Raw genomic sequence first — 12,832 nt, 5'->3', positions numbered from 1 at the left:
ACAAGAGCATCCCTGCATCTGCGCAGGACCAAGGAAACTGAAGTCTGAAGTAGTCCTGAAGCAGTAAGGTATACGTGGTGAATTCTGAAACTATTGCTAAGATGCAACTCCCAAAAGTATAGTGAAAAGATCATTAAATGAGCAGAAAGCAGCCTCAGGAAGCACTCACTAAATGTGAAAGAAAATGGCAGAGGAGGAATACAAAATAGAAACAAAACCATGAGTGTGCAAAACAAAGATCACAAGGCAAAAATAAACTCAACTATAGCAACACTAATGCCTATCCAACAATCGAACCACAATGACAGACAAGTTTAAGAAAAGCAAGATCCAACTTTGTGCTATTGAAAAGGAGATAAGGTTTACATTCAAAGAAACAGGCTGAAAACAATGATTAAGGGAAATAAATACACTAACATATACCACCAAAAAAAGTAGCAATGAGAAAAAATCAACTTTAAAACAAAAGAAAAAATAAAAACAGTGAGAAAAATTAATGCCAGAAGTCAATACATTAAAATATCTGAAATAACACCAAGAAAATCTCAAAATAATAGAAAACAAAAACTAACAGAAGAGAGACTTGTAGACAGTTCTACAAGGTTGAGAGTTTACTTGTCACAATTCACAGTGGAGAAATGAACACAAACAACCAAACAGATCTAAGAAAGAGTTGTGTGGAATTCCATAGGCAACAAGGCACCTAGTCTACTCCAGTGCAGTGTTCGGCATGGCCCAAGGGCAAGGCATCGGCTGCAGCTCCTCTCGGGAACACCGGGAAGTATGCTCTCCAATCAGAATGGGATGAGATGAAGCATCAACAATGAAAGTTGCAAATTTCACAGAAACACAAATATAAAGATACCTTGGTACTGAGCAATGAAGTCGAGAAATAAATCACAAGAACAATAAAAAACATATACTTTGTGATCAAAAATGTTAAAACGGAACAGAAAAGGGATAAAGTACACTAACGTACCGCCTACAGAGGAAGTGAAGCCGACTCATGTTTATATATTTGAGGTTCAAAGGAATAACCTTGACTTCTTTAAGAAGCTGGACAGTTTTCAGAAGAACAAACCAAATCCACGGAGGGGCGGGGGGGAATGAAGACAATAAATACTGGTGTGAAATACTGAAACACAGAAAACAAACAAAGATAATATTATTCCCTTGAAAAGATAAATAAACCTTTAGAAGACCAACCAAGAAGAAAGAGACGTGACTTGGGTGACTAAGGCTAGAACTGAAAGAGGAACATTGGGAACATTCCTACCAGCTTTATCCGAGTAGAACAGGAACTGAACACAGGCTTCTGTGCTAAACAACACAGATCAGAAGGACGGAAAAGACAGAAAAACAGAAAATCCCAACGCTTCTGAAAACATAGCATCTGAACAGACACAGTGAGTAAAAAGATCCTTAAACTCATGAAGAAAAATCCTGGGGTCAGATGACATCATATATGAATTCTGTCAAACATTTGAAGAGCACCAGACCTTCAGAAATTCCCCAGAAACATTCCCAAATCACTCCATGGGGTTAGGAACTATTCCCCTACCAGAGCCAACGAGGCATCACGAGGGGAGGAAATTCTAAGGGATCTAGGAAGCTGAATCCAACACAGAATACAAAGGCTACCGTATGACGTCAGATGATGATCTCGGGCATGCATGGGTGGTTCCACACACAGAAGTCAGTCAGGACAACGTAGCCCATGATCAGCGTGCATAACAGGCAAAAGCAGCGCAAGCGTGCATGCGGTGAAACCAGAACTCTGACTAAGGATTCAACGTGCTCCCTACAAAAGGCAAGATCCTCAACCTGAAGTTTTACACACTGACGCCACACCAGCAGCTAAGAGCACACTCCGCAGTGGTTTTCTCTAGATCAGCAGAAGGGCAGGATAACTGGGCAAACAAAGGAAACACAAGGTTTCTAGGATGATACGGGGAGGACTACCAGGAAGACTAAAAGGATCTTACTTACTTGATGTGCTCATTTAAACAAAATCCTCTAGTAATCCACAGAAAGAACTGGTTGAAAGGACAAGATCAATACATAAGAATCAATTGCATTTCTACACATGAGAAATGAACACTCTGAAAATAAAATTGAGACAACCTATTTATTGTAGGATCTGAAAGAATAAAACACCCAGCAATATTAATAATAAACAAATCAATAAAAATTTAATAATTTAATAAATAAGTTTACTAAATTAATAAAAAGAAATATGACTTCCACAATGAAAAAGACAACATATCATAGAGAAATTAAGTAAGACATAATGCACAGAAAGACCCCCACATTTGTTGACTAGCAGGGTAGAATGCTAATGCTTCCCCATATTCATATACAGAGTAAGTAAAGTATCAATCTTAGGCTGCCTGCTTGCAATAACTAATGAGCTAGTCCTAAAACTCATGCTGAAATTCAAAGTACCCAAAATAACCAAACTTGAAATTGATCAAAGCTAAACTCGCCCATCAAACTCTCACTCAGAAGTATAGGAATTAAGATGCAATGGTAGCCACTAAAGCACAAGTACAGAAAAAAATCCAAATTTGTTACAGATTGCTTTTCAGCACGTATGCAAAATAGTCCAAGTGGAAAAATAGACTGTTCACAACATGGTGGAAGACCAACTAGGCGTGTGTATACAAGCATACATACACACACACACACACTCAGGAAGAAGCTGAACAAACGTTAAGCACCTCAAGAAATAACAGGATCAGAAACCTAAATGTAAGACTTAAAATAACAGCAATCTTACCAAAAAATACACAAGTTTAGAACATTTTTACTTCAGAGAATGCCATTAGAAAGAGAGAGACAGGTTGGGCCTAGCGACGCCAGCATTTGGGATATTGACACAGCAGGACTATGTGAGATTAGCCTGACCTACCCTGAGTATGCTATAATGATGGGAGCAAATACACAGAAGCCACATGCGTCTTCTGAGGGGTGATAGATAGATTAGATGAAGAACTCTTACAATTCAAGACGAAAAATAAAAAATACTCTTAACTTAAATGGCCAGTGTAGATTTAAATAGACATTTCTCCAGTGAGAGCATATGAAAAATACAGCCAGGATCATTAGTCATGAGGCAAAGGTAAATAAAATTACAATGACACCACCTCACATCCTTGAGAATGATCATACGCAAAGAGATGGACAATAATTACTAGAGAGGACGTGGTGATACTGGAAGCCTTAGGAACTGCTGATAGCAAGGAGAAATGGCATGGGCAAATGGCAATCTTCACCCCATTAAAGTTACTGTTTAACTTGGCAGGCCAGCTCCTAGCTACAACCCCAAAGGGACTAACACACGCGGTCCCAGGAAACCTTCCATAGGAGTGTTAACCACAGTTTTTATAAAAAGCCAGGGTGAGGGTCAAGGCCAGCTATCCCAATATATCTTTAAGGATAAGGAAGTCTTAGAAACAACATGAGGAGCAGGGTAACCATCAGGCGCTTTCCCCCCTCCTTTCTCTCAGGGAACCAGTGGTAAGACTCTTAGAGAAGTGCCCTCTATGCCCGGGAGAATGCAATGCCCTTCTTGTCTCTGAAGACCAAGTTTCTGGTAAAGTATGAGGTGCCCACTAGCTGTGCCCAACAACAAACCGTTACCATGGTTTCGATGATGATGGTGAGGTTCCCTAAGCCATCCGTCAGAGCTACATAGCTTCCTCCCTTCTCTAGATGGCCAACTGTCTTCAGGTAATACCAGCCTGGCTGAGTAAACTGAGTTGTATGAGCTGTAGAGAAAGAGAAGAAGATGCAAATGAGACGGCTTTGAAAGAAAATAGTCTACCGACTAGCGTCTGATTCTAACCAGCTACATTCCATTTTAAGAAATTATCTCCCAACTTCATGCTTCCATTTTTAAATACTTCAGCAGAAAGGCAGAAGGACTTTCTGAATGACTGATGAGATTAAATGAACCTGGAAATTCAAGAATAGTAGTTGTGCATTCCCATTCCCAGAGTACACAACTAAGTGACTCTTGCCTAGTCTTGATCATCCATACTTGTTCCATTCTAACAGAACAGGGAAGAATTAAAAGAATGTTTTTAAAGGAACTTTTAAAAAGTTAAAAAATGTATATCAGAACTATTTTATGGTTTGGTGTTAAACAGATTTGTTTCTAAGTTCCTAAGTATTATCACCTCTGAATCTGGTCCTGAAAATAAACTAAGCAATATTCCATGTTCCTACCAATGCCCCAAAGTCAGAAATTTAGGAGAGGGTTACTTCTCCTAAGTAAGTGAAACAATGCCAACAACTAAGAGGCTATCCAACCAACACACAGAAGTCTTGCTTAATTTTTTCACTGTTTTGAAGAGCTACGTAAGGAATTTAAACTAATGCCAGGATTACAATCAGAAAATAACACACAAAAAAGAAAATCATCAAAATGTGGATTTAAATTAAAGCAAGTTGACTTAGAATTATCTTTCTTTGGAAGAAATTGGTTTTTTTTTTAAGACTATGGTATAATTTTGACACTCAATAAATTAAATGTTAAATATTTTACTAAAATACTAAAAATGTTCATTATTGTTTTTTATCTTATTTATGAGATTATTAGCTATTAGTATGGTTATGTTCCTTTGAATGTGACTGATACTGAAGAAGACCTGGATTTCACTGGAAGTATGTAGCTTTAGCAGCCCTGTTTTTGAGCCATGTAAACTATTGGTGCGGGAGAATTATCTGTATTCTGTCAATCATGTATTTTAATAAAACGCTGATTGGCCAGGCAGGAAGTATAGGCGGGTCAACCAGACAGGAAGTAGAGGCGGAGTAATGAGAACAGGAGAATTCTGGGAAGCAGAGAAGTTCCTCTGCCACTCCTGCGCAGATCACGGAAGAGGCAGCATGTAACATGCCCAGCTGAGAAAGGTACGGAGCCATTATGGCTAACATAGATGAGAATAATGGGTTAATATAAGTTATAAGAGTTAACAAGAAGCCTGACCTAATGGACCAATCAGTTTATAACCTTATAGAGATCTCTGTGTGATTGATTTTCTCTTTGGGGCATGTCGGCGTGGGGTACCGGGCGGGACAGATACCCCAACAAGCCAGCCCTCTCATGTTACAAACTATGTCAAGTCTAGAAGATATTTTAATTGATTTCCTCCCAGTTGTGAGAAACTCATCTTGTCTCCACTTATAATTGATCTCAAGTTGCTTTGCCTTGATGACTTTTCCTCTATGCTGATTCTAGCATTTACCTGGTTTCTTCCTTTCATATGAGAAACACAAAATCTTCAGTGTATGACCATTTTTAATCTATATGAGAGTCATAATTTTATCTTTTATAAAACTCATTGTTGTGGAATAATCCTTTTCTATACTGTAAATACTTGTCACTTGAACAGGTTTAATAAAAAGCTGACTGGCAGAAAGTATAGGTAGGACAACCAAACTAAGGATGCTGGAATGAAGAAGGATAGAGCCGAGGAGATGCCAGCAGGGGGAGCAGGGTATATAAAAAATGAGATAACAAGTCATGAGCCACATGGTAGAGGGTAGATAAAAAAAAAATGTGGCTTAATTTAAAATGTAAGAGATAGCTAGTAAAAAGCCTGAGCCATCGGCCGAGCATTTGTAACTAATAAGACTATCTTGTGGTTGTTTGGGAAGAAGTGGCTACTGGGATGGGAAAACTCTACCTATAGTTCATATCTTCAAACACTTAGTATGTTTAGGGACCATTGTAAAGTCATACTATTTTACATAACATGTATATTTCTTTTGATTAATGATTATAATTGTATTAGTATCAAAATTAATATACTATATTCACTCACTTTAGTGCAATCAATAAAATGGAACTAATATAAAAGAATAACCCCCAAACTCCTAGACATGCTGAGCTTAGCTGACTATTTCTAACTATATTCATTCCATCAGTTATAACCATGATTTGGGAGCATAAACTTACATGATTACCTCTGTCTCCAACAATGGACATCCCCTTTTTCTATGACGCTATCTGTCCCCTCTCTATTCTCCCTTTATAAGGGCCTGATCTTAGAATAGCCAAGTATAAAATACAGAAGACAGTCAGGTTATCCAAAATAGTCTTATGAAACACTGGCTTAACTCCCTTAAAAGAGTCAAACACTTCAAGCATGGACAGTTTGATAACCACCTTTGGTGCTTTCTGGTTTGTCTCACAAAGAGAACCTGCGGAGAGAGAGGTGGAATCTAGACAGCCATACCTGATATCCAGATAGGAGCTTCCACTACATAATGCCCACTCCACGGCTCCTGGGCGGTCATCAAGCCACTTCGCCCATAAGGCAATTCCTCATAGTAACTAGCCACCAAATTCCAAGCAATTGTGCTAAAACATTAAGTTGGAAAAGAAGAAACACCAAAGTGCTATGTAATATAAATATTTAACCAACTGGAGTAAAAATCTCAGAATGATATGTAAGTGAACATAAACTTTTAAGTACCCCAAACAAAATATATGACGTCTCGGTTCACTCTCATCTTGAAAAATTCAGCGCAGTGCACAGCCAAGCATTTGAACAGTGAATCAGAGAATTAAAAGTAACACACATGTCTATATTCTTGAAAACACACATATGTATTCATGTAAAACACATGCATACACATTTACACACACACACACACATTCATATGCAAGAATTCAGCCTAACCTGACATGTCGAAAATGTGAAAGCAGTACATGTAAGAGCTTATCTCTAACTGCTCTCCATGGACAGCCTTCCTAGTACCCCAACTTCACAAGGTGATTTCCACCAACTTGACTTGGAGCTGCTGCAGTGTGAAAACAAGAACTCCCAGACCGGGTTCAAATCAGGACTCCACAGCCTCACCTCTGCTGACCGCTGTTCCCTCCCCTGTGGACTGAAGATGATGACTGCACCTGGATCACCAGGTGGCTGGGAGGATTAACTGTATTGACACAACCCCAGCCTCTATCCTTCCTCCTTCCGCTAAAGTACCAACTCAAACAGCTTGCTGGCCTGTTTGGGGCCCTTTCTTTAAGGTGAGAGACACTAACAGTTTACAGCACATACTAGCTCCAGGAGCACAGCCCTACGGCTCTCAGAAAATTCAAGCACAAAACATTATGGGTTCCTTACAGCTGAAGTACTAACAGCACCCACCCAAGGACTCCACTTCCCTGACCAAGCGCTCTCCCCCAAGACACAAAGCTACTCTGGCATGCTTAGAAAATCTAAACCTTCTCATTACCTCAACATAAAGCAAAAATAATAATGCTAATAAAACACACACACTATCAGTGGAGAGCATCATAAGAGTTCTCATGATCTGGGTCACACATGACTGGCATCCTCTGTTTTGTTCCAGGTGTTTCCCAAACTTGGGCATCAACAGAACTGCCCTAAGTACTGAGCAGATGTACGGGTTCCAGGACCCTGGAGGTGAATAGCTGCTTAGGAGCCAGTATAACAAGCATTGCAGGATGTCTTCAGACAGGGCATACTTAGGAAATACTTGTTTATGTGATGGAATGTATGGACGTCTGATAAGTATCTGGAAGTGGTGGTGTATGCCTATAACTTCAGCACCAGGAGGCTGAGCGAGAGTAGAGAGAGTTCAAGGCCAGCCTAAGCAACAGAGGAAGACCTTGTCTCAAAAACAAGACAAAACAAAAAATATGAGAAGTAAAAACATATTTATCATGAGAAAAACATTACAATACCCTGTTAAGTAAGAGGCGGCTTGTTCAGCAGACCATACACCAAGGTGTCAATATATTAATTAAAAGTCTATAGAGATAAGGGGATGTTTTAAGGACCATTATTTCAAGATGGCAACGTTAAAGGCAGCTTTGTCCCACTTGGTACTTATCTTCATTTTCTCAATGTCTGCAAAGAACATGCATCAGCTTAATACTGAACAAGCGGCCACGAAAGTATGCATATTGGTTGGCTTTTATTAGACTCACAATTATCTTATAAGGCTGACTGACATCTAATTACTCCTCAGCTGTCGTCAAATCATTTAGGAAATGTTCCCTTGAAGGATAAAAGGGATTGTGTTGTCTTTACAAACTTGGTTTTGTGAAGAATTAGATAAAGAGGTCCCATAAGGACTCAGCTACTCAGAGTGAACGTGGGTACCAACGAAAGGCTACTACCTTGGTTTTTGTTTGTTTGTTTGTTTTAAAGGTAGCTATGAAAAGAATCTGAGCTAATAATTCCACATTAAAAGAGGCAGGGACCAAAACTGCTAAATGGAATACACAGACCTGTGCTATATCTTCTTTAAAACAAATAAAAGTTACAAATGACATTTTAAAAATATGAATAAAGACTAAGAATTAGAAATATTTTATATGCTCATATTTATGAAAATAAGATATTTATATTATTTAAGAATAATATATGTGAGAAAATATCCTAATGCTCTGGAAAACACACTAAAATATGATGGTATGATATGACACAAAGTAATTTAAAATATATGCAAATTTTCAAAGATCATTGCACTGCCTGAGTAGACTGTACCTCAATGAAACCAACGTTACTTAATACAGACTCTTCTCAAACACAAATTGTCACATTCATGCAGAAAAGAAGGCATAAATTAGACAAATATTAGGCATATGTAGATTAAGTCAATAAAGCATATATTAAAAACCATTGAATCTAGAGCATGAAATTACAGAGATCCATTATACTTTTCTACTTATTGTATTTTATAAAATACATTATAATAATAAATACAATATAATAAAAGACTACAAATAACTTACGAGGTCATATTGCCATTGATATAGTTCTGATTCAATATGCGACCCCAGCAGCCTGCACCAACATCATTATTGATGGTGCTAAAATCTTCCGACGACCAGAGCTTCTTCCCTGTCATCCTTGCATTCCACGCTGTCCGGGTCCCAGGGTAATGAGCTCTAAAAGAGAAGGGGAGCAGTGGGAAGCAGTCAGAAGGTACCACTTCTATACGGGAGATGAGGGAACGAAATACACATCTTCGCCAAGGTCTGCTATTTTAAAGCAGTCAATCATCTTCCAGAAGAAAGATAAAAGATGGGAAGGAGGCATCTGCTTCCCACTCTCCCATTACGGGCACTCTCCAAATGACAGCAGGTAGATAGAAAGGCAGAACCTTCAACCATGCACAGAATGAAATGACAATATTCAGAAAACCTTAAATGGATGGAAGTAAGTTGGCTGACGATGGTTAAAGTGGCCACAATCTGGACCACTACAAGTGGAGAACAAAGTAAAGAAATATTTGCCCTTTCCAGGGGAAGCTGGGGAGCTTTGGACAGGAGGAAAACACCCAGGAAGAGGCCAAGCAAGGTGAGTGAGTCTATTCTTTTTTTTCTCTTGGTTTTTTTGAGACAGGGTTTTTCTGTAGCTTTGGAGCCTGTCCTGGAACTAGCTCTTGTAGACTAGGCTGGCCTCGAACTCACAGAGATCCACCTGCCTCTGCCTCCCGAGTGCTGGGATTAAAGGCATGCACCACTACTGCCCAACTTGAGTGAGTCTATTCTACCTAAGAAGAAGCAACCTCTCCTATATTCCTGTCCTTTGGAGACAGAAATCTAGGCATTTACTCCAAGGTAAAGCACTGAAACAAATCCACAAAGGCTGCACCTATAATAGTGCGTCACTAATTCTTGTGTGAAAAGAATGAACTATGCTGAGAAAATTAAGTTATTGTCTCAAAGCGATAGTTATCCTCAGCCATGGGGATTCAGTCCTGAAGGGCCAAGGCAGCAATAGTGGGACACTTTGTCAACTGTCCCTGCTGAAGCAGGAAAGGTTTAACAGCTGAACTTAGTAAGCAGGATCCACAAATGCCACTACACAGCCTGCAAGACAGAGGACAGGTTCCAACGACAAAGAAATGCCTAGGGAAGAAATCAAAAGTGCAGCAACTGAGGATCTGTCCCAGAAGACCAGGCCCTTTCATTCTAGCATGGGAATAGACTCAGTCTGGTAAAGTATAAATATATACCGATTGTTGGAAGGATAAAATACTGCTCTCATGACAGCTGTAGACACTACCGATTAAATGAGTCAATATGACTAAGATATTAAACGAAAATTAGAAACTAGATTGATAGGTGATACACTAATAAGAGTACATTTGCTAAACTTCAGAGTAAGAGTAGAAACTTTCCAGGTTAATTATTCACAAACAAGCAGAATAAATATAAAGCAGAATAATGGAGATTTAATATATAACAATTCTAATCTTTGTACTTTCTAGGGTAGTACAACACCAAAAAAATGACTTTAAAGGCTTTCTAATCAATATCATCTTAGGTCAGGTCATTTTAGCAGAAAGCCCTAAATCTTGGGAATCATTTGGATCAGGTGAGTTGAGGCATAGCATGAATGGCAGGATGAACTGAATCGCAGGCTGCATATAACAGAGCGCCAACAAAGATGCTGGAGAGAAGTGAGGCTCCAACAGGATCATGTCAAGCGGCTCAACACAGCTGAGTCAGGCTGCAGGTCAACCTGACGAACACCCAAGAGCATCTCAGCTCCCTCTAGGTCTAAGAAATTATGGACTTACCTTATTACGCCACACTTTAAAAAAATCAAACTGCTAATTCAAACTACTAATGACTGCAAGCTTATAATTCTAACATATTCTTACGTCTCATTTTTATATCTATATATAGATAGATAGAGATAAAGGTTTCCAATCTGCCTGGGTTCTTTATAGTTTTATATCTCATTTTAGATCTAGTTAATAATAATCCTGAACAATTGGTAATTAATCTAAGTTTCTGATCCCCTGGGACGGGGTGGCTGGGAACTGAAAGCACAGCCTCCAGGGACAAGTGCCTCCCACTTCTGACACACCTAAATTAGATCAGTCACATTCCCGGTGAACCGCAGTCGCATGTGACTGGTGGCTATTGAATCAGACAAGGCAAGCCTAAGGCCTTGACAAGTTCAACAACAGGTAACAAACAATCCCTTCAGGAACGGCAGAGGCTTGTTATGAATGAGATACCAGAACAGAATACAAACTAAATAGGGGGGCCATGTTTACAGTGATGTATAGTACCCAGAAGCATTAGGAGGATGGGGCCCAGCAGAAACATCCCGGGAGGAATGAATATCTCAGAAGACCAAAACCTAGAAACAACACAAATAACCACTGAGGAAGGATTTAAGAGCCACAAAATTGCTCAGCCAAGTAAGCGTTCTAGGCCCTTCTGACCTTGGGAAGGCTTTCTAGAGCACAGACTATCAGCATGACATCATATTAGGTAGGTACGATGACGCAAGCCTGCAATCACATCTCTTAGGCAGAAGTCACAAGGGTTATTTAACATCAGCCCTGGCCAGAGAAAACAACAGAAAAGAACACCCCCATTAAATATCTTTCCTTCTCACCCGGAATCTGTAATGAACAATCGATAATAACATCTTACGTGGTCAACAATGCAATTATACAAATAGCTTGTTGAAATCTTGAGACCTGCCTGCATCTGCCTTCTAAATACTGGGATTAAAGGTGTGCATAATTTTATAAGTTATAAAATAAGTATAGAAGTGACCTGAAAGGTTAGCAGTTCAAAGTTCATACAAAGTTCAGAGAAACATTGAAGAGAACTATGTTTCCCTGGTTTACTAATGGCATGCATGTCTAACTAATGGACAAACATTAAAGACAGAACTACTTTTTTCATGATTTTTTTTGCTGGTAAAGCTTTTAAGCTAAAAAGATGAGAACTGCTTTATTTATTTTCCTTCCTGATCAATTTCTAAGTGTTCAACTGAGGGGAAAGCTATGCTCCTCTATGAAATGCCATCATAATGAAATTTTATGTTCTTTGCTGTTAGAGGTCAGGATAATGGCTACAATTTGAGGTAAATGCATAGAAACGTTTCCAACCTGCCTGGGTACTTTACAGTTTTCTGGGTGACAGGCCCATATGTATGCACACTCTGTGGTAATTCATTAGCTTGCCTAGCATGGAAAATAACAATCCCAGATACAATTAGATCCTCATCACCTCTGTTTGAAAAAACAAACAACAAAACCCAAAGAAAATAGGGAAGAGCACAGGAGCATAGAGCAGTTCCTCAGTTTCAGCACAACCAGAATCGTGGGCTGGTTATAAACATGGGGGAGCTGAGCTGTGTACCCTGGAATTTCTGCAGACACTTCCCGCATCTACCCATAAGATGCTAACAACAGGTCTTTATCTAAGATATTTACAAACACTCCCAGACGTTGCCAAATGTTTCCTTGGAGATAAAATGATTCCCATCTGAAACACCCAGTATCAAACTATGAATCAGAATGGCTGAGACATGCAGAAACAAAAGCAAGTCTTGCGAAGTAGGAAGACACCTCCTTAAGCAAGAACCAAGAAGACAAACACCACAGCAGCAGAGTTTGCCTTACTGGAATCATAGGACACATCATTAAATAACAGAAAATATCTGCAACGTGGAAAACACAAACATTAGTTACACCAAAAATTGTAAATGTGGACTGGAGAGATGGTTCAGTGGTCAATAGAGCTTGCTGCAAATCCAGTTCCCAAACACCCATAACAGACAATGTACAAACTCCTATAACTCCAGCTCCAGAGGATTCAAGATCCTCTTCTGGTCTCCAAGGGAAAATAAACACACACACACACACACACACACACACACACACATACACACAGAGAGAGAGAGAGAGAGAGAGAGAGAGAGAGAGAGAGACAGACAGACAGACAGACAGAAACAGAGACAGAGATTTAAAAAGAAAAGAAATATTAAGACATTTTTCAGAGCAGTATTAGAGACCAATATTTAAT

At 39.3% G+C, this 12,832-nt stretch overlaps 1 protein-coding gene across 2 annotated transcripts in view; it reads right to left on the bottom strand.

Moving 5' to 3' along the window:
• The window catches only part of Galc (galactosylceramidase), a 48,845-nt gene that overhangs the window by 14,835 nt on the left and 21,178 nt on the right, over window positions 1–12,832 (bottom strand). For both annotated transcript variants that reach the window (XM_048449370.3, XM_048449371.3), the window contains 3 exons: window positions 8,783–8,938; window positions 6,246–6,370; window positions 3,643–3,770 (listed from right to left, as the gene is read on the bottom strand). In XM_048449370.3, the coding sequence (XP_048305327.2) occupies window positions 3,643–3,770; window positions 6,246–6,370; window positions 8,783–8,938 (409 nt within the window). The remainder of the gene's footprint in view (window positions 1–3,642; window positions 3,771–6,245; window positions 6,371–8,782; window positions 8,939–12,832) is intronic.

The sequence above is a fragment of the Myodes glareolus genome, chromosome 11, assembly GCF_982192425.1.
Source record: "Myodes glareolus chromosome 11, mMyoGla1.1, whole genome shotgun sequence".
Lineage (NCBI taxonomy): Eukaryota > Metazoa > Chordata > Mammalia > Rodentia > Cricetidae > Myodes > Myodes glareolus.
Note: the sequence above shows the minus strand (reverse complement) of the source record. Positions and strands in the feature narration are given on the sequence as shown.